Source organism: Cyanistes caeruleus, chromosome 1 (genome assembly GCF_971803275.1).
Source record: "Cyanistes caeruleus chromosome 1, bCyaCae1.hap1.1, whole genome shotgun sequence".
NCBI classification, from domain to species: domain Eukaryota; kingdom Metazoa; phylum Chordata; class Aves; order Passeriformes; family Paridae; genus Cyanistes; species Cyanistes caeruleus.
The window spans coordinates 91,555,854-91,577,444 of NC_141701.1; the positions used below are offsets into that span (position 1 = coordinate 91,555,854).

The 21,591-nt window shown below is 39.3% G+C and overlaps 2 protein-coding genes across 15 annotated transcripts in view; one reads left to right on the forward strand and one right to left on the reverse strand.

Moving 5' to 3' along the window:
* Positions 1-2,836: 2,836 nt before the first annotated feature.
* Positions 2,837-21,058, reverse strand: DEK (DEK proto-oncogene). Of its 8 annotated transcripts, none has more exons than XM_086842390.1 (12): positions 20,885-21,058; positions 18,486-18,553; positions 18,261-18,404; positions 16,481-16,582; positions 15,870-15,979; positions 13,916-14,010; positions 12,294-12,414; positions 11,062-11,244; positions 9,133-9,265; positions 6,710-6,858; positions 5,350-5,418; positions 2,837-4,432 (listed from the first exon to the last, which is right to left on the reverse strand). In XM_086842390.1, exons 2-12 carry the CDS (start codon positions 18,532-18,534, stop codon positions 4,421-4,423), a joined length of 1,167 nt encoding a protein of 388 aa, XP_086698516.1. In that variant the 5' UTR covers positions 18,535-18,553; positions 20,885-21,058; the 3' UTR covers positions 2,837-4,420. The 8 variants fall into 8 exon arrangements, with proteins under 8 accessions (XP_086698516.1, XP_086698505.1, XP_086698528.1 ...); XM_086842379.1 differs by having other exon boundaries at positions 20,876-21,058; XM_086842402.1 differs by having other exon boundaries at positions 18,849-21,058.
* Positions 21,000-21,591, forward strand: part of RNF144B (ring finger protein 144B) — a 93,117-nt gene continuing 92,525 nt past the window's right edge. Inside the window, exon 1 of one of the 7 annotated variants that reach the window (XM_023919644.2) lies at positions 21,000-21,331. The gene's annotated coding sequence lies outside the window, so the exon portion shown is untranslated. Of the gene's footprint in view, positions 21,370-21,591 lie in introns of all 7 variants that reach the window. The other 6 variants (XM_023919642.2, XM_023919643.2, XM_023919648.2 and 3 more) reach the window with 6 other exon arrangements.

Below are 21,591 nucleotides of genomic sequence, written 5' to 3' on the forward strand. Positions count from 1 at the left end.
AGACAAGCTATGACAAATTCTAGTAACACTGACCTGTTGCCGCTGAAGAAATGAAATACTACTTTTTAACATAAGGTACAAATCAGCAGATTTCATCATATTCCTCATAAAAATTTCAGTCCTTCAAAAAACCAAGAGAATACTTTTTTCCTTTTGGCCCAGTTGTCTAACACTTAGATCAAAAATAAGTGAAATAGTGTAGTCCAGTGAACGAGGTCAGGTGAAAAGGGAGGACAAGTTACATCATACTGCCATCCTCTTACTCCCAGAAACTCTGAAGATCATCTGGTACCAAAGCTGCTACTTGGAACAAGGCCAACATGGAGCTGGTTGCTTGGGACCATGCCAGGCTGATATCCAAACATCTCCACCAATGGGGATTCCACTGCTCCTCCAGGCCCCATTTCTGTGACCATCCACATGGTGAAGTTTCTTCCCCTAACAAATAACTGCAGTTTCCCTGGTGGCAACTCGTGTCTGTCACCTCCCATCCTCTCCCTGTGCACCTCCAAGCAGAGCCTGGCCCTGCCTTCCCCAAACTCTCCCATTTGGGAGCTGCAGACCTCAGGATGATCCCTCCTCACCCGTCACTTCTGCAGGCTGAACGGGCCCAGCTCTCTCTGCCTTCCCTCCTGCACCCTGAGCTCCAGCCCCCTCACCATCTTGGTGCCCCCACACTGGACTCACTCCATGATGTCCATGCCTGCCCTAGGGAGCCCACAGCTGGACACTGCTGCTGAGGCCAGCTCACAGGTGCTGAACAGGGGTGCCAGTCACTTCCCTGGCCCCACACTTGCTGCAAGAGCCTCGAGTGCTGTCAGTGTTCCTTATCAGGAGTGCCCATTGCTGAATGGCCCTCCATGAGCTGTCTGCAAGAACCATCTGGCCCTGCCCAGGCCCTTTTGGGCAAAGGTGCCTAGTAAGACACCGCTGTCCCCACCCTCACTGTTGAGTGGAGATACTCTGTTCCAAAAGCAGGATGCTGCTGCTGCTTTTGTTAACCTGCATGAGATTCCTGTCAGCCCCTTTGTTCTTGCATGTCAAGAATAAACGTTTAGACCTGTACTTTCCAGCATCTTGCTTTAATAAATACTTCTGAATTCAAAGGCAGGAGAAGCATTTCTTTGCAGAAGGAAAACAACACACTTGTCAGCATTCAAGGTGTTTCTTTTCTCAGCAACTGAAATACTGATTTTACTAAATTTCTTACTGCAAGTTTTCAGACAGTGGTCTGGTATCTGACAGATTTTCCCACTCTTCTCCTTCAATAACAACCATCAGAAGTAATTTCAGGAGTGTTTTCAACTAGTCCAGTTGAAGCTACTGTATTATACTCAGCTTTCTGATTTGGTAACAAGGAAGATTAGATCTGCCCAAGTGGTCATGAGCCACCCTCTCTCTGAAACAGAAGAATTAATAATAAACTTTACTAGAGTCACTATGCTGACACCCAGGGGCTTTATTTGTCCAGATTAAGTATGGGCCTCCAAAAGGGTTATTTTCAAGTACAGCTTAGCAATGGCTAATACAAACACAGACAATTCTTAGATCTCTCTTTGTCATGTGCTTTTAACAGGGTACCACAGAAAGACAACAGACCCTATAAACCACCTGGTCAGGTCCAAGAAGGCTGTTAGTTTAGAGCTTCTGGAAAGAAAGTGGGATGGAATTTACAGCTGTCTTTGTAATTTCATCTTGGTTAGACATGCCTGACCACTATGCCATGGGTTACCACATAACTCTAAATGCATGTAACCCCTTTTCACTCCAAATTGCTGATCTCCCCACTTAGCCCTTTCCATCTTCTTTGTCCTGCAGGGCCCATACACTGTTGCCACAAGTGCTCATAAGAACAGCTGTTTATACCTGGAAATCATTCAGATTAACTTGTGGTTTTGCAAGTCACCAACCAAAATACCGAATACCAAACACTTAACTAAAGAAGAACTGATACATCGGATTGTAGGAATTACGCTGGAAGCAATCAAATCAACATCTTAGGACTATTTTTTCTCTAGAATATAATGGTCAGGGCATTATCTTAAGCATCTGGAAGGTACACACCTGAACAATTTATTCAGTTACCTTTTATCCAGTTAACCCATTTCTATTTTTACGAGACTCTGTGAACAGGATTTAGATCCTTGATCAGATGTGCTTCTAAACCATCTGGATAAGCAGGATATTTATTTACCTTTTTGTACTGTCTTGCAGCCTTTCTCCCAGTTGCAGAAAGAACTGGAATCTTGTATCAGCTGCAGCCAGACTGCTATGGATTTGCTAGGAAACAGGCATTTCTTCTCCATTGAGGCCATTGTTAAGAGATTTAGGCAAAGCATTTGAAGGATGTCAAGTTCATTTCCATTCCATCAGTGCAATTCCAAAGTGGCAAGTAATGCATTTATACAATAAATAGAAGTATGCTATACTTTTCTAAGTTTTCACTAGAATTCAAACTATTTAAAAAATGTTTATACTTTGGAGTTGTGAATCTTAAAAACACTTCCTGATCCATATCATTAAAACTGGCTAGTGCATTTACATAAAAATCAAAAGATCATTCAAGTATTTGTAAAACATCAAAACTAAATACAAGTAACTTTCTGCTCTTAAGACTGACTTGGAAATTTTTGATGTTTTTAATTGCAAATTAAGAAGTGTTCTTTCTACTAAGACAGTTCAGAGACAAAAAACCACAAAAAAACAAAACAAAGCACAAATTAACCTCACAGAAGATATAAAATCCCGGTGCAAGGACACACATTTCAGCTATAGTGTCTTCTAAAGAAGAGAAGGCAATAGTTTCTAGCAGATGAGATAAAGACAAACAACCTTGTTCCTGTATAGGCTTTGTTTTTACTATACATGTAAGCAAATGTTAGATTAAAACTGATTTACATTTTTGTGAAAGACATTTATTGAATACAAAAAATCCCCATTACATTCAGCCTTTTTATAAATGGTTACACGCAAAGAAATTCAAAAGTGTGTGTAAGATCAACAGTCTGACTGGCTGAACATTTTCGGAATTTAGATAATTTATGAATCCTTACTTCTCATCTGTACAATAATAAAATTCAAAAAAATACACTTTGTCTTTCCAGCAATACTAGTCAGAGGGATTCTGTGCTCATGGTGTGAATGGCAGCCCACACTTCGGCAGCTCTTAGTTTTATGATTTTAAGTGTAAGACTTCCCATGTTAGAAACAAGGTGTATGCAGAAGAGTAAACCTAAACAAAAAATTTATGCAAAGAGTTTGCTTTGATCCTAAAAGCTGCCAGCCAAAGTTCAAGACTGCAGGCTTACAAGTACCATTGTCCATACTGGGGCAATGAAGCTCAGCTTCAGAAAAGCGTTCCCACACAGAAGAGAGGTTAAATATATGTTCACATCAGTGCTGCCCAATTTGGAAGCCCTGTGGATTTCCAAAGCCATCAAGCCTCCAGCTGTATATCTTGGATAGCCGCTTTGGAGATGCTAGGCCATCAGGTCAAGACACCAACATAAAAGATATTTTGCAAAGTGAACTTTAGAAATTTTCCTATTGCCTTTGGAGGGATTTTATTTACTACATCCAAGACATTGTTTCAATGTCTGTGGTCTCTGTATAAAGTTAAACTACAGGTTTAAATTAAATGAAACCTAAGCTCATTTTCATGAAACTTCTGCACACCACTTGTTATCACTGCGTCACTGCCTCACACTGACATTTCATGTCATAAATTCAAAGATACCAAGATTAAAAAACTGATTTGCACAAAAGAAATTTGAAATAACTTTATATACACAACAAAAAGCCTTTTAAAAGTACAAAAATAACATCTATATGCCAATTAGTTACCATGCTGTGATAGTTCTTTCAGTGCCTACACATGCAAGACTGATCTAGATTCAGAGTAGTTCTGTATCGGTAGAATTAATCAGAATATAGAAGAGATTAATACGTGACTAACTCTTCCTATTGTCAGAATTAATGTCTTCAAAATATCTTTGTAACCAATACTGCAATATTCCAGTCTCTGCATGTATATGTGTAGATAAGCAGCTTTCATTTTAGTCGATTTTAAAATCTCCTGTAGGCAGGTCATCCACGCTAAAAAGCTACGATGGCTTTAATGAATCTAGTTACACAATGCAATTCAAAATGTACAAAACTATAAAAAAGGGAACATTTACTGCCATGCATAAAACTTATGTATGTTCAACTAAAAATTGAATCAAATGCAGTTCTGTTTAAAAAAACAAAACAAAAAACCACACAAAGCAATTTACATTAACACTCAATATTAGATCAGCAGAATTAGCTCTGACTAAATACCACAAGGGTAAGACAACATTCCTTTTGCTGGTGCCTATCAGATCTTCAAATCCATGGAAACATAAACCCAGGAATCTTCACTTCCCACAGTCAAATCAGGTCACGAAATCAACTGAAAAGAGAAATGTATTAGTTTTCTCCTTTTTCTCAATCCAATCACATATAACCTCTCCTTCTGTATCAAATTATCATGAAAATACACTCTCCTTTTGCTTTTGAAAAAAACCTAAAAACATCCCTAGAGCAGACAAATTGCTCTCTTATGCCTTTGCTGATAGTGACACAGGTATGCACAAGACACAGCAATTCTACATAGCCATGTATCAACATCTCTAAGTGAAGCCACATGAAAATGAAGTTACTTTATTAACTCCACTAAGTGAACCTCACTTCTACGGTTCCGTTTTTACTTTTAAGGCAAGCAAAAGTAATGAAACCTGATTTTTTTTAACAAATTAGAAAACTCGGATTGGACAATAAACCCTCTGTCATAAGTACAGTAGATAAGAGCTGATCTTCAGCACAACAAACTCAAAGGCAAGATCATCATAACTGTACTACCAGGAGCACATAAAGAAAAGCTATCTGTCTTTATTCCCTTTTGCCTTAGCTGACAAGTCTGCAGAGTTGTACAACCTCATGTGCTATTGTCTATGGATGTATGTGGCCAGTGCCTGAATAAGATTACATCTTGCAGCCGAAGCTGTAATTTAAAGCAAATTCATAGCTTTCAGAGTACAAATCATTAAAAACTATGAAAATGTTAATCCAAGTTATGCTTACCAAACAAATACATGAGAGTAGTAGTGGCATGCTAAGAAAAGAATCTGAAGCAATTATTTTTTTAAAGAGGGAAACACAAGGGAAAAAAACCCCAATGAAACATCCAAGGTTTAGGTTTAGGTGAGCACTAAATTTCCAGTATTATACAAGAAGCTATTAAAATTGTGTAAGAAGATGCCATACCAGGCTGAAGGAAAAAAAACCTCACCCCAACCCAGAATATTTTCTAAATGATCAAGTCTTTACCTCTTTGACTGTTTTTTTGATGAAGTCTTTTCTGTCAGATAAATCGTAACTAGGATATTTTTCATACACCTAAAAAAAGTAAAAACAAAACAAAACCACAAAACAAGCCTCAAATTACTTTCATTCAATGGATTGTATAAATAGAAGAAGCTTAAATGAAATTAGGGCAAAAACTGATGTTGGTACTTCTAGTACTACAACTGCTAAAATGCCCTCTGCTAATAAAGACACAAGCTTATTTTCCTGTCCTTATTTGGACCACATAAATATTTAAATGCAGATACTCTTATGTTTGGTCACTGACTAAATTAGTACTATAATTTTTCACATCAACAAAGTGAAATGCCTAGCTTGCCAGGTCACACAAGTAAGAATTCTCCAATTTTTGTTTTAAATGCTCTCTTAAGTAGTCAGATAGCCCTGCATTAGTGTAGGCAGCTAAACAATTAATGAAAAATAAATAAGCCATAGTATTTGATAATAAGTAAAACTGTGATCCTTTCAAAAGACCTACAGAAGAGTCAATATGTTAGTGCTATTGTACAACTACTCTTTGGTTAACAGCGTGGGAGAGGACCAAACAAACAAAAAACAGATGCCAACACTGACAACCAATTCAGACTATTTTATTTCAGCATACCAAAATTTCAGACTTCTAGAATGACTATAAATATGAAAACAAGTTACATAGAGTTTTCTCATAAGTTCTGGTTTGGTTTTCTCAAGATAACTTCTTGAAATTACCAGGAAAACCAAACACGTGAGTTAACCAGAAAATATCAAGGTAACTATATTTGTGTTTTTAGTCACTTTTCCCCCACCTTTCCCTTTTCTGGGCATATGGTTCCCACCTGTTCTGGCAGTTAATTGATTTCTTGCTGTATTGATTCCACTCACTAACTCAGCTGAGAACCATCCTGATAGATGCTGATAGGTGACAGCTAAATGGACTTATAAGGAGAACATATGAAGAATGACTGTGCAAAGTGAGCAGCAGAAATGAACAGAGCACAGGACACAGCTGTCCCCTATGGACAGCAGCAAACCCACTGCACTGTCTAAACATGTCAGATATTTTCTCTGTCACACAAGGCACTTGGTTTGGAGGCAATACTGTCACTTCCCAGGTAGCTAATTTTAGTATTTCCCTTTTAACACTGATATCAGTGTTGCATATCTGAAGATTAAAACTCTCATTGTAATAGCTATTAGCAAGTAAATAATCCAATGCAAAACTATCTAGTTTCTGAACAACAGTGCAGAGTACAAGCCTCCATTTCTGCAATTATGATAAAATGATGATAAAAGTCAGTTCACAAAATCCACTACCTATAAACACTGCAAAATGCGATTTACTTACCTCCTTACAGATTTGTTTCATTGTAACCTCCTCCAAGTTTGCATTGGCCAACAAATTCTTGACAGTTTCCTTCAGTTCTTCATCTGTGGGTGGTTTCTTCAGTTTTTTAATTAAAGGTTCATCATCTGAACTATCCTCAGATTCGCTTTCTAAATATGAAGAACAATTTGGAGAGTAATAGGTTTTCAGTTTGTCCATTTTCTTCCTTAAAAATAGAAGCCATCAGAACTTCCCACAAACATCCAATCCAGATGTCTTCCTTCAAAATAGACATCTTGCTAGACCTGGTATCCATTTAAAAACAAAGCTAATGCTATCAATACTACATTTATTTATGAATTTGTGTAATTATTGATGAACCATCAGTTTAAATATCAACAAGAACTCTAAAAAGTATGGGATTAATTTAACCTATCAAACTAATTGAAAATACTTATTACAAAAATTTTAATTCTAGTATCACATCCCTAAGAAAATAAAAAGCAAGCATTTCCTTTAAAAAGGAGTTTGTCTTTCTTTTTTCCCCCTATGAGTGCTGTAGACTAGGATCTTGTAATTTTGCAATGTAATTTTGGAAACTTACTATCAAAAAGACCATGAGAACAAAAAAGAATTACTTTGTAAATGAAGTTAAGAAGCACAGGACACTCCTACCATCTTTGCCAGCAGAAAAGGAATTAGACTGAATGACTCCAATATCCACTCAGTTCCTCTACTGCCAACAAGATGAAATTCAGAGCAGATGCCAAACAAACTAGATAATGACCTTACAAAATGACCTACTTAACGTTTTGATTTTTGTACTGCAAATAGAAATGCAGGAGTAAATAAGAAATTATGAATATCTTCTGTAACTTACAGCAAAAACACACATATAACATTTGTGTGTATATATATAAATACGTGTTGATGACAAAATAAGGTGTACACAGAACACAGCCACATTTAGAAATCAAACTGATAATACACTGAGTTAAGCACAGGCCAGTTGCTCTGCTGAGAAATAAGATTATGAAAGAAATTTAGCATAATTCTATGATTAAAAATTACCCGCAGCGTTTCACAAAGCACTGACAAGAAAGGTAACTAATCTGACCTGATGCTTGTGCTGTAGCATGCATATGCCACTACCGGCATTAAATAGAGTACTTTGCAGTATGGATATCAACTGCATTAGTAACTTATACTACAGTTGTGACAGACTTGGCTGCTGTCGCAGAGTGTTACAGAATTTAAGGTGGGAAAGGAGCTCTCAAGATCATCTGGTACCAAAGCTGCTACTTGGAACAAGGCCAACATGGAGCTGGTTGCTTGGGACCATGCCAGGCTGATATCCAAACATCTCCACCAATGGGGATTTCACTGCTCCTCCAGGCCCCATTTCTGTGACCATCCACATGGTGAAGTTTCTTCCCCTAACAAATAACTGCAGTTTCCCTGGTGGCAACTTGTGTCTGTCACCTCCCATCCTCTCCCTGTGCACCTCCAAGCAGAGCCTGGCCCTGCCTTCCCCAAACTCTCCCATTTGGGAGCTGCAGACCTCAGGATGATCCCTCCTCACCCGTCACTTCTGCAGGCTGAACGGGCCCAGCTCTCTCTGCCTTCCCTCCTGCACCCTGAGCTCCAGCCCCCTCATCATCTTGGTGCCCCCACACTGGACTCACTCCATGATGTCCATGCCTGCCCTAGGGAGCCCACAGCTGGACACTGCTGCTGAGGCCAGCTCACAGGTGCTGAACAGGGGTGCCAGTCACTTCCCTGGCCCCACACTTGCTGCAAGAGCCTCGAGTGCTGTCAGTGTTCCTTATCAGGAGTGCCCATTGCTGAATGGCCCTCCATGAGCTGTCTGCAAGAACCATCTGGCCCTGCCCAGGCCCTTTTGGGCAAAGGTGCCTAGCAAGACACCACTGCTCCCACCCTCACTACTGCAATCTTTACAGAGCAATTAAGAAACTCAGTGTCTATATCATGCACATCACGAGATGTGGGAAAAACAACCGCAAAAGGACACATGGAGGAACCATATCTATGTTAACAAAAAACCAGTATCAAGCTGCTGAACCAAAGACACACACATGGGATACACACTACTGGATCAATTACAAGATTTGCATAAAGCCACTACAGAGGCCCAAACAGAACTTTACCAATATTCTTCCAGCAAAATGGAGAACTTGGCTGATACTTTCAGTTCATACGCAAATAAAAACTATTCACATACACACAGCAGAAAATACATTAAATACATCCAAACCAACAGGTTTTTTTATTAAATACTGTTTCAAGGAAAGAAGCATCAAGTAGCAAACCAACAATTTACCAAATTCCATTTTCTTTCACAATACAGTGCAAAAGCTTCCTTTCTAATAAACATTCCAGTTAAGCTATAAGGCAATGCACGATGAAAGATTTAAAGCATTTACCTTTTCTAGAACTGTTCTGGTTTTTCTTAGTAGTGCTGCTGTCTGCCTTCTTGACATTTGCACCCTTCACAGCTTTCTTGGTTTTAGAAGTCATCTTTTTAGATTTTTCTCTTTTAGATGCTTTTCTAGGGGGCTACAAAAAGAAAATAATAAAATTAAAGTAATAGGTATTACTTGAACCTCTTCCATTAAGAGAAATCCATACCCCTTTTCCATAAAAGGAAAAATTTCCACTCTGAGCACAGTTTACTCCAGCCACTTCATGCCTAAGTTTCCAACAGAGCTGGTACAGCAAAATAGATACACTGCCTACATCCAGTGTATCAAAAGCTGTCATAACCCTAACTCTTAAAAAATACTGCAATCTTAAAGCTGTACAGAGATTTTCCATTTCACCAGGTCCTATTTTCAAACTAATCTGACAAACAAGTGTTTTTGTAATTATTACGATTTATTCAACACACCTAAACTTCAGTTTCTGAAGAATTCAGTCCACTCAGCCATTGCAGACATACCTAACTCCTACCTTCTGAAAGAAAGCAAAGATGACCCACTTAGATCAATGGAGTTTACTGCTATGCCTTTTTGTTTGTTAGAATTTTGTTTGGAGAGTTTTAGATTTTTGGGTTTTTTTTAAAAAATAACTGAGTTCTTGGAAAAAAGACAACTCCTGCCACTGAAACAGATATTCCTCTCCTCACAGCAGAAACCCTGTTTTCCTGAAAAAATTAACAGATACGGCAACTTTTAGTATTTCAGCTCTCTTTCAATTTGCCATTTACAAGGAATGAAAAAGGCACAGTAAGAATTAAGGTTGTTTCATGGAGGCATAAAAATTCCCTTGAACCATCTTTTTACATTAAACCAAACACCTATCAAAATGACCCCAACAAAACAACCTGTTAAGTTACATTAATTGCCTTTCAACAAAAGATTGCTACTGTTTCCTATAGCTCAGGCTATTAACACCCTGTTACACTTCCATTTCAACAGACAGAACGTAACTTAAGTAAAGAGTGGACTTTTATTACCACCAGGGGTTACATAGTTGCCATAAAGAACTTGGGCACCAGCAGTTTGACTAATTGCACTTTGTTGCTGGGGTCTGATAAGGAGTAACGATTTTAAACCGAAGGAGGGTTGATTTAGAAGAAAAATAAGGAAGAATTTCTTTTACAATGAGGGTGTTGAAACACTGAAACAGTTTGTCCACAGGGGTGGTGAATGCCCATCCCTGGAAACATTCCAGGCCAGGCTGAATAAGGCAACCTGATCCAGCTGAAGATGTCCCTGCTCATTGCAGGAGGATTGGACTAGATGATCTTTAAAAGGTTCTTTCCAACCCAAACTATTCCATGATTTGATGCTTCCTGCCTAGTATGCAAAAAGTTTTAAAGAAAACACAAAATACAATGAGATTAAGACACTTCAGAGATTGCAGAGATCTTTTTAAGGCTGCCTACTATGCTGCGCTTACTTTAAGACACAAAACTTGAAGAGAGAGATTAAGATATAAAATCCAGGAGAAATATGGAAACAAGATCCCAAACCAAAGCAGTGAGGTAGGTCAGTGACTCCTCCTGAACTCAAAGTTAAGTCCTAGGTATCATATCAAACACTGCATTATGAAATTACAAGTTATCACAAGATGATCTAAGAAATACAATTACATTAGCAATCCTGGCTGCCTCAAAATTACACACAGCAAACGGTTTTATAAGGTGCATACATACACTCAAGCACCAGAACTTTTGCCTTTTATCTAAATGATTCTCTAAATTCAACACACTAAGAATTTAGGAAAACCTCTTAAAAATTGCAGATGTATTCCCTTCTTCAGCTAAACCTCACTCCCCAGTTCTGTGTTCCAAGCGTTACCAACTGAAAGCAATGACATAATGTTGAATAACAAACAAAATAACTCATTACCTCATCTTCACTTTCTTTCTCTTCTGAAGACTCGTCCTTTTCCTTTTTTTCATCTTCCTCACTACTGGATTCATCTGACAAGATCTCTGGGCACTTGGTGCGTTTTGCTTTTCTTGCTGTTCCAGAGCTACTCCGCTCTTTTTTGCCACCTTTGCTTTGTGGTTTTTTGGACTTTGGCAATGGCTGAGAGACAAGAGATGTGTGTAATCCAAGTAGGAATATAGAAGTAAATTTAAAAAAGATAAATTATTTCAAATCACATGAAAGAACAGTAAAGAACTATAGAGGTGTCTTAACATAACCCAGGGCTATTTTATATGCTACACTCAAGCCATAATATTTTGCAGTAAACATTCACTAATGAGATAGAGCTGAGCAAAATGAAATTTCATTTCTAAGATAAGTGCACCCCTTCCCTAAGAAAACAAATCTTCAAAGGTTAGAGAAGGGAAGCAAGAAAGGTTCATTCTAGGTTGTTCTTTTACCTACCAAGCCTTTTCTTCTGGTAACAAATCAGTTAATGACTCAGAAGACTTAAAGGCAGAAATTTTGTCACTTCTTATGCAAACCTGCATTTTGCTGTAACTCAGTAACTGTGTCCCTAAAGCTGCAGGCTGACCCCATCATTTATTCACATCACTTTCCAGTGTTTGTTTGGAATAGATTTAATTTCCTGAGCAATAGTGCAACTATTTTAGTATTACTTTTAGATTAAAAACTGAAGTCCAAGAAGATTAACAACACAGTTTAGCAGTCTTGGCAATTGCACTCTGAATCTAGTGCACTGGCTAAATCCAAGCGTTTGTACCCTGCAACAAATTCCATTTGGTGATGTCCAAATGTGATAACATACATTTGCAAAATACAGCAAACAGAGGCAACATCTGACACTTGATTTTCCCATCCTTTCATGTATCTATTCTCCTCCACCCACAAAGCAGAGGATAATTGGCATTTGGGAATCGATATCCTAATGAGCTCCATGTGTTCATGCACTAACAGTGTCTAATGGGGACACCCACAAGTAAACAGAATTTCTATTTAAGTTGTCACCCCGTTATGGATGCCTGCAGTAGTAGAACTACTCTCTTTCAAAAAGTCATTCCTACTTCAGTAAGTTAGAACAGTAATTATATTATTACTGGAAACAAGCAAACAATGAGGAATAGAGAACAGATGCACTTTCCATCAGAACAGAGCTGTAAGAGCAAGCATAACAACCTGCGTCTTACCTTGCCGGAAGATTTTGGATGCATTAGGAAGTTTAATATTCTGGTTACGAGCTCACTATTAACTCCTGATCTTTCCAAGTCAAGAACTTCACAGATACTTTTCAACATTGCATTTCTAAATCTGTAGGGGGAAAAAAAAAAGGAAAAGAAAAGAAAAAGAGATTCAGTATCACATCCTAAACAGTCAACATCTGACTGCTAGAAGCTGTTGTCTGGCTTGTGTCTGCCACCTGACTATATATATATATATATATATATATATATATATACATATACATATATATATATATACACACACAGTCAACTACATTTCCAGACTTATCAATGATTAAGCAAAGAATCGCCACCATATTACATAAAGCAAAATAAAACAGAATTCCCAAATCTGCATAACAGGATATTTAAAAAAAGTTAAGGAACCACAGTAAAAAAAGTATTACATTCTTTATGACGTATAGCCTGAATAGTAAGGTTCTGCGAAATACATGTTGACCTTTGTTCATCTTTTTCAATGCTGCTAAAATATGACATGCACATGTAAAGTCTGGGCAGAAATCAACCACAGAGGCAGAACAAATTAACAAACTGATCAACAGTTTGTGTTCCACACAGCTACAAACAGCAGCAGAAGCTACCACAGTAATGCAAGCACACAGGGCTCTGCACCTTCATATGCAACCCAATGCAATCAGGTTTCAGAATATTTGCTGAAGACTAAACTAGCAGTTGTTTCATACAGAAAATAAGAAAAAAAAAAAGTGCAAAATTACTTTACTTTGCACCCTTTTTTGATAGGGGGAATTATCCAATTAAACCTTTGGGAAACAGTCAAAATTCCCATCAGGAGATAAGAGTTTGTCTTGTAGATTCCCATGTATTTGGCAAACTGTACTCCTGGAAAACTGCCTATCTGAAGAAGAAAGACTTGGAAAATCCAAGTTCTAGAAGCCTTTCCACTACCAGCAAACAGGAACTAAAAAACCCACTCAGTTTTAGAATATATTTTGTAGATGGTTTTAGTTCTTTCATTTGTTACAACTACCTACACAAATATGCAAGGGCATTTTAAACTTTTTCAGTCCAGACAAAACTAAGTTGCAGCAGCTTTTCCTGTTGATGGAAAAGCAACGCATAAAGGGAGACAGTAAAAAAAAAAAAAAAAGTTTGTGAGACTAGTTGCTAGAGCAATTCTTGTATGTTTAATATATAATAATCATAGACGGCTTTGATTCTGAAGGAGGAAGGTTTTGAGGCATAGAAGGATGCAGGTTTGCACCATGAATAAAGTGCAATGTGTTCACAACACTATGCTTGCCCTGGGGAAATAACGCTTTCCTCTCATTTGGTAGAAGAATCTGCTAGTTAGCATGTAACAGTTAAAATCAGGAATGTAGGAATTGCGAATAAAATGTTCACAATTTAACTCATAATACATTTCAAGCTGTCTTAAGAGACCAGTTTGTGTGATTAAAATGAACTCAGAAAAAAAATTGCAGAGTTCTAGTAAACAGCCACCTGTCTTACAGTTTAATGTTAATCTCAAGTAAAATTGTGGACGAAAAAAAGAAAAAATAGATTGCATAGCATGAGTCAAGCTACGTTAAGTATCAAGAGATCATTACTTTTTTAACATTTCTTCCTTCTTTTTATATTGGTCACTTCCTTTTTCAAATGGAAACCCACTGAACTGACCCACATTCTTCTTTAGGGATGCAACCTAGAACAGAAGACACAGATTACTTTTCATTGCAAGCAGTTTAAACTATTTCATCCGACTACAATTGTTAACCTTTCATACAAGAAAACCTGTTCTAGCATTTAGCTTTCTGTAGACAAAGCTACACCTTTTAGGTATAATCTACATGGATTATGCCTTATCTTATGATAGACAAACTACAATAATTAAGTTCAATTTCTTGTGACTGTGGTACTTTTAATAACTTACTAGACAAAGTCACTTGCAGTTTCAAGCTCACTTAGAATGTACTGCATGATGATTTACAGGTTTGCAAAACTACAACTTTATGAAGCCTGTTGCATGCTTTGTATCATGTCATTTGTTACAAAATAGGGAATTTTATTTTTTATTCTATAATCTGCTAAAGTAGATTTGCTTTACTAGCTATTCTGAAGTCTTACATAATTCCATGACTATATTTTTGAACCTCTTATTTAGTAGGAGCAATATCTGCATTTACGTACCACCCAATCTACAATTTCTACCATTACACCTGGTGTCTGATCTGGATTGAACTTCCATTCCAATAGCCCTTATAAATGGAAAATTGCTCCCATCAAGATCACAAATGTACTTAAGTTCTTTGTTTTCGTTTCATCTCCTTTTACCAAAAAAAGAAAAAAAAAGAAAAAAAGAAAAAAAAAGTTAAAAAGTAACCCCAGATCTCTCAATCTTCTGAGATCTTTATAACACTACCAAGAATAATTTGAACTAGCTTTCAATACTACAAAGTTTATTTTTGCTGTTTCTTCACTAGTTTGTAATTTTACCAAAGCTGAGCTCCTTTTCCAAAGAGCTTGGTCCAGCACCTAAAGAGAATTTGCAGGTGGTACTGGTATGTTTCATTAAAAACGTTACGTACAATTAAAAGCACATACAAATATGTCCATACAAGACAAGATCTGACCTTCATTATATCAAACAGCATTCTGAGTTCCCAAAAACTCTGATTAAATACAATTTTGACTGAAACCATACTGATATATTTTTTTCTAAATACTTGTGGCAACAGATCATTCTTTGAGATTTAAACAAACATTGCATCAGAAGCAGTGGTCTAAGAAATTAGATCACATCTGTATACTAGTACTATTTAATTTCTGGTTTCTGTGCCAGCTGTTCAAGTCTCCAAAATACACAAAGATATTAAAAAAGTTCCCATAGTTACAATAAACATATAGAAATTGTACAATTTAATCTGTCTCAATTTCACATTTTGCTTCCATTAGCAAGGAAAATGGGTCATATTTACTCTGAAATTTAAGGCACAATCAGTGATACATAACCCACTCCAAGAAAGACTTGCCATTATATTTTAAGTGTCATCCTTAAATACAAAATGGACAATATTTAAATTATCTTATGAAAACTGTTATATATAAAATCTTAGTAGATATTTTTATCACTTTTATTTTTCTACTGCTTACTGCAAACTAAGAGAAAAATAGCAGAAAAGCAGCAATGTATTAACACATGCAGTATTTTGAGTATTGACAAACTTGCATGTCAGCAGCTTTTAGAATGTGAACCGTAAATTATTTCCAACTCCTCCTTGTAAGGTAATCTAACATTCCACCATTAAAGAAAAAAAAAAATCAAATCTACATTCAAGAGACTTTTGATTTAGTACACCCTGCCACAGGATTTTTATAGGGAGTGAGTTTATAGGAGTTAAAAGGAGGAAGCTTATTTAACTGGTCCTGCAAATACCCATTTTCTAAGCAGCTTGTAATAAATAGCACTCAAGAAATAGATCCATATGTGCAAATGTAAAAAACTGCACTACAAACATTTTCACTGTACATGAGAACTAATGGATATAAGATTGAAATTCTTACAGTGCCTGGTCTGTTGTAGAGGAGTTTGTGCAGGTTCCTAAGTTCGTCTGTTTTCTTTTTACTCAGAAAGAACTGTATCCTCTCAATTTCACAGAGTTTTTGTCCTTTTCCTGAAACAATTAAAATCATTTATGCTATGCATCACATTTGTATTTACCTATGTGTTTGCAACTTAAAGATTCTACTTTTTTTTTGAAAAAAAGCAAAGAATTTCCATAAAAACATCATTAGACATTACAATAGGTCACACATTAAGCAGGCCTTTTCCTATCAGTTAGGCATCCTGACAGGCTTGTTACCTGCCTTACTTGATACTACTTAGATCAGGGTACAAGGATTTGGCATTTCTTTCTATTCTGGCTGCTCCTGCCTTTGTTAGGAGTGGTGAGGTACTGAAGATCCTATTCCAAGTAAGTTTAAACATCATGTAACTTTTACAGTTTAAACTGATGCTACAGAATAAAAGAGTTTTCATATTTTATAGCATTATTATTTTAAAAAGGATCATGACTCATAAATTAGGTCTCACCTACAACAAATTAGTAATTTCATCTTTTTTGAGTTTTCGTTATCATTCCCAACACAATTAGTATATGAGAAGTCAAGCTTACCTGGTGTAACTGTAAAAGGTTCCTTCTGCAGTGAGGAAACTTGCATGGTCAATCGGTCAACCTTCTTCTTCTCTCTTTTTCCTTCAACAATGAGACTCTTCTCTGCAAAAGACAGCTTCCTTAAACACAATATTCTTCATTGCAGATCTGACTGAAGTGACAGGCAACACAACACTGACTCTTTGAAATGGCAAATCAAAAATGGATGATGATATAACCAGGTACTATAACACTTTCAAACCTTTGGCTAATAAGCCAGCGTGATTCTATAGAGCTGCATGTACATAACTAGAAGTCTCTCCAGTTCTTCACCACAATCCTGTATCCAAGGAAACCTTGAAGACAAGACTGGGCATTTCCTAAAGGTAACTTCACTGTAATGGAGACTGTAGGACGATGTGTTTTCAGAAACAAATCCTTCTTTCCTTTCATTGCCTTTTTCAGATACAAAACTGACCTTGTTTGCACATTCTCTTTGGATGCTGCACTCTGTATGCACACAACTCCATGCACAGCACTATGAAGAATACGAACACCAGATAGGCAAAAGCAGGGTCCAGGATGCCAGCACACAATATGTTTCCCACTACTGGACTGGAGAAACCACACATTTCAGCAGGAGAGCAGAAGTACAAGTGCAGTGGGACTGTACTACACATCCCAGGGTACACAGAGAAGCACTCCACAAGGCACAACACGAGTATCACTAATACAGCAAGAATATTATTCCCAGTAATTCTGGTACTGCTTACTAATGAATACATTTAGATTGTTTTACATATACCCAGCACATCACTAATTTAATGATACCACTCCAAAGAAAAAGCTAAAGCTTCAGCTGAACATTTCATACTGAAATACTTGACACCTCAAGTAATACTATCCTTAGAGCTAAACAGATGGGCTGTCCTGCCTTTAACAGCTGAAAGCCACTTCAAAACCTGTATGAACATAATCAAAACCAGAGCAAAAAGAATTTTTTTTTCTGAAAATCCAATGACAATTACTCTGCTGTTTTCCAAACAGCATAATCTGTCTTCTTTCTACTGCCTTTCCTAAAGACAAACATCATCTCTTTCAAGGATCCAAGAGCATCAATGACTTGGTTTTCACTGTGCCACATTACAGCCATATTTCCAAGAATGCTTTCCTTTTGAAAACAGATGCCTGGAGACTTCACAATAGAAATTAACATTTTTGCATAGTAGTTCCCCCATCTTGTTTTGTTCTCCTTGACTACCTTCAATTACATACCCCAACAAAAAAACCTGCCTTGCTTCCTCATCCTATCATATTGCTGCAATTTTTTATATACCAAAATTAGTCTAAAGGAATTTCTGCTGACCCAATATAATTACATTTGGATACCCAGAAAATTAATTCACTGTAGTTAAGCAAAAACATTCATATTGTTTCCAAAAATACTGCACACTTGAAGTTTTTCTTTGGCAAACACAGATCATTTCAGAGTGTTACTGGCAAAAAATAATTTGATAAAGGACAATAGCTCCTACAATCATCAAAAAAATTACACACAAAAAACAATCCCTAGTATAGAAGTCCAGGATGCTGGCAGTTCCTTCAATCTTTACTGAGATAAATCAGCACCACTGTTTTTAGCACTGCCTGATATAGTCTACTGGGAAGCTATTATGACCCATGAGACAGATGTGCTATGGCATCTCCTCAATAATTGTACAATTAGCCAAAATCACAGGAGACTGCATTCAATAGCTTGGCATTTATTAAAGAACAACTTATTCAACAGAAAAACAAGTACCCTTTTCTTCTTCTTCCTCCTCCTCCTCTTCTTCATCTTCATCACTTTCCTCAGCTTTGTTTTCAGTTTCAGGTTGTTTCTCATCTGTTTTTTCTGACATCGTATCTTCTTTTGAGGAATCAACAGAAGACATGGTGTATGTTTCTGTAGAAAGAGTCAAAGGAAACCATCATCAATAAAACAACATCCATGAAAAGCACAGGAATCTTGCTTTAAAAAAATTACCTTCTTGTGCAGCAGAAGCAGTGTGCTGGCACTCTCTGATTGTTGACATTGTCTAATCACTACGGTGCCTGACATATACACAAGACACACAACTTTTCAGAACTTGTTGCCATCCATTCTGCAACTAGTCTGGCTAAGAACACTCTAAAAGGTTATAAATTCTATTCACATACATGTCTTCAAGCTGCTTTTGTGAAACATTCGGAAACACCCACTCAAAGCAGCTGATACTGTTATCTATTAAAAACTGCAGTGTTTTAAGATATCAGCATTTTACTGCACCCTGCTATAAACTTAATACTTATTTTTGATCATGGTTAACTATGCATGCAAATTTCCTAGTAACTTAAACAGGTTACTTACTTAGGTGGGAAATGGGAACAGAAACATTAAAAAAAGAAAAAAAGTTGCAAGCAATTCAAGGAAGAATTAACACTGCTTTCATAACCCAGACAGCTGCTGCATCTTTGGTCATGAAAATACTTCCTGTTTTAATTTGCAGATCTACAACAAAAAAGAATAAATGCTTCATATTTAGCATATTTAAGAGTTTTTCTTAGCATCTGAAGTGGCATATATGTAAACTTTAAAATATCTTAGTTATGCATGTACCATTTCCCTACTAACAGAAAACATCTATCCAATAGAGCAAGATAGCCATATATCTCATTTTTAAAAATTTTAGCTTTCAAAAATTTTCACCGTTTAGATCTGGAACAGAATTTCACAAAATTAACCATTTTCTTTTTGCAATATTAAAGCCAGTACAAGAGATCAGGTGCAATAAGTAACATTTAGATCTGCTGCTTATATGAAGCATTAGCAGTTGCCAGAGATCAGTCGTCTTCCAAATGACAGAAAACATGAGTTAATATTTATTACCAACAGTACGAGGAAAAGTAAAGTTTCCTGGCTAAATCACGAGAGAAAAATCTATCTTTCAGGGTAATACTACCAGTATTTCATTTGTAGTAAGTAATCTGGCATTTTCACGGCAATTACTGACTTCTACTTGAAGTCATGAGTAAAAGCAAGAGAAGCACTACACACTGTCTTTCCTTCCCCTTTCAAAGGTTACAGAAGAGAGAAAGTTAGAGACTTCTTAGCTTTCCACCACCTACGTTCGGGACGACGTTTTGCTTAGGGGAAAAAGGGATTCACCTCTACCGGGAGAGCGTCTCCCGCCCTCGCCTGGGGCTTTTCAGACGGGGACTCTCCACCTGTCCCCTCTTGCCGGTTTGTAAGCCGGATGCCGGGGCAAAGCCGACGGCGATGCGCAGCGCCCGGTGGCGCCGGCAGCCAAGGCGCCATCGCGTCCCCGCCGGACGCAGGACCGCTCCGCCCGCTCCCGCCGCAGGACACCGCAGCACCCAGGAAACACCTCGGGCAGGGGCCGGGACGGAGGCAGCCCCGGTGACAAGCGCCCCGCACACGGCGCGTCCCCGGGGCGGGACGGGCGCCTGGCGCCGCGGCGGCTGCGTTTCATTTTTCTTCGTCAGAATCCGTCCCTGCTTGGCCCGGGCGCGGCGAGGCGGGACCGCTCTCGGGCGCCGTTACGGCCATGGCGGCGGGACCCACCTCAGCTCGAGCCCCGGCTCCCGGCTCCCTCCTCAGGCGCGGCGGCAGTAGCTGAAGGCGACAGCTGCTGCTGGACGAGGCGGGTCCGGGCGCAGCGACACACACACACGCACCGCCGCGGCGCAGCCCCACAGCCGCCAGGCACTCTTTCCCTCTCCTTCTCCCTCTTCCCTCCCTCCCGGAATCAACAAGGTTTTCAAAATGGCGGGTTCTCGGGCGGTGAGGAGGAAGCGGGAAGGCGGCGGCCAATCAGCGCCCGCGGCCCGGCCGGCGCGGGGAGGGCAGGGGAGGGCTGGGGAGGGCGCACGTCACGCGCGCCAGCCCGCCCGCCCGCGATGACGTCAGGCCGCGCGCGGCGGCGGGTGCGCGCTCCCGCTGAGGGGAGTGGGGGGGCGGGGAGCGGGCGCTGTGAGCTGCGCGACGTTGTGCTTTCCGTTTTAAAACTGGTACCGTCTGTAACTGCAGCGGCTTGGGGGAAAAAAGCTCTAAAATAAGGAATCCACACCTCTTAACGTGCCTAAATTGGGCGGTGATTAATATACAGTCCCCAGACTTCCGTTTTGTACACAGAATGTGAATTGTAGTGTTTCCCAATACCGCTGGCACAGGTCTCCCAGAGAAGCTGTGGATGCCCCATCCCTGGAAGTGTTCTAGGCCAGGTTGGATGGGGCTCTGAGCAATCTGGGATAGTGAAAGGTGCCTCTGCCCACATCAGGTAGGTTGGGACGAGATTATCTCTACGGTCCCTTCCAACCCAAACCGTTCTACATTTTTAAGCACTTAGTAGTGTTTGTGTTACACATATATCCTACTTTTACTACCAGTTCTACGTGACTATGCTTCACGCTCGCCTACGATGAACAATTCCCAGGAACGTGGCATTCTTCCCACTTCTTCTGTGTTACTCCAACGCGGCTCCTCCCCGCGGGGGCTGGCGCAGAGCGCCCGTTCCGTGCCGCCGTTCCGTGCACGGGATCCCGGCGCGCATCCCTGCGGTGCCGGCGCGGGCGGGCCCGCGCGGCTGCAACGGCCGCGCCTCGCTCGGGGCGTTGCGGCCAACGGGAGGGAACGGCTGAGGAGTGAGGTCGCCTCCTCACTCCTGCAAAATGTAGGGTCACAGGCGGCCCCCGAAAGAGCCGAGGGCTGGTCCCACTCAACGCGCTGTGGCCCGAGTTCAAGTCTTAAGTTTAAGACTTAATCTTGGAGCCTGAGAGGAGGCCAGGCTGATCTCCACGTTGCCTTCAACCGGAGTCGGGAGTACACAGACGGTATGTTGAAGGAAAGCAGCCCGAAGCAGCAAGTGCAGGTGACTTGTCTGAAAGCCGTGTTATCCCAAGAGCAGTTTCCTGGCTAGTGCGAGGAGCTGTCGGTATATGGCTATTCCTTTGCAAGGGACCAGGTGAAGGGACAGTAAAAGAGGAAATGAGAAGAGTGTCACACTTCCGTGAATTGGTCATCTTAGCTGCGTGTCAAGCATAGTCCCCTAGAATTGGTGGTAAATCCAGGAAATAAGTGTAACACAATTACT

What these genes read in the sequence shown, in the direction of transcription:
- DEK (XM_086842390.1), bottom strand. Translation starts at nt 18,534, where the DNA reads ATGTCAACAATCAGAGAGTGCCAGCACACTGCTTCTGCTGCACAAGAA. An exon ending in GGAGGAAGAAGAAGAAAAGG is followed by an intron (nt 16,583 to 18,260) that starts GTACTTGTTTTT and finishes TGTCTTTTGCAG; the next exon opens with AGAAGAGTCTCATTGTTGAA. An exon ending in TCTACAACAGACCAGGCACT is followed by an intron (nt 14,011 to 15,869) that starts GTAAGAATTTCA and finishes CTTCTGTTCTAG; the next exon opens with GTTGCATCCCTAAAGAAGAA.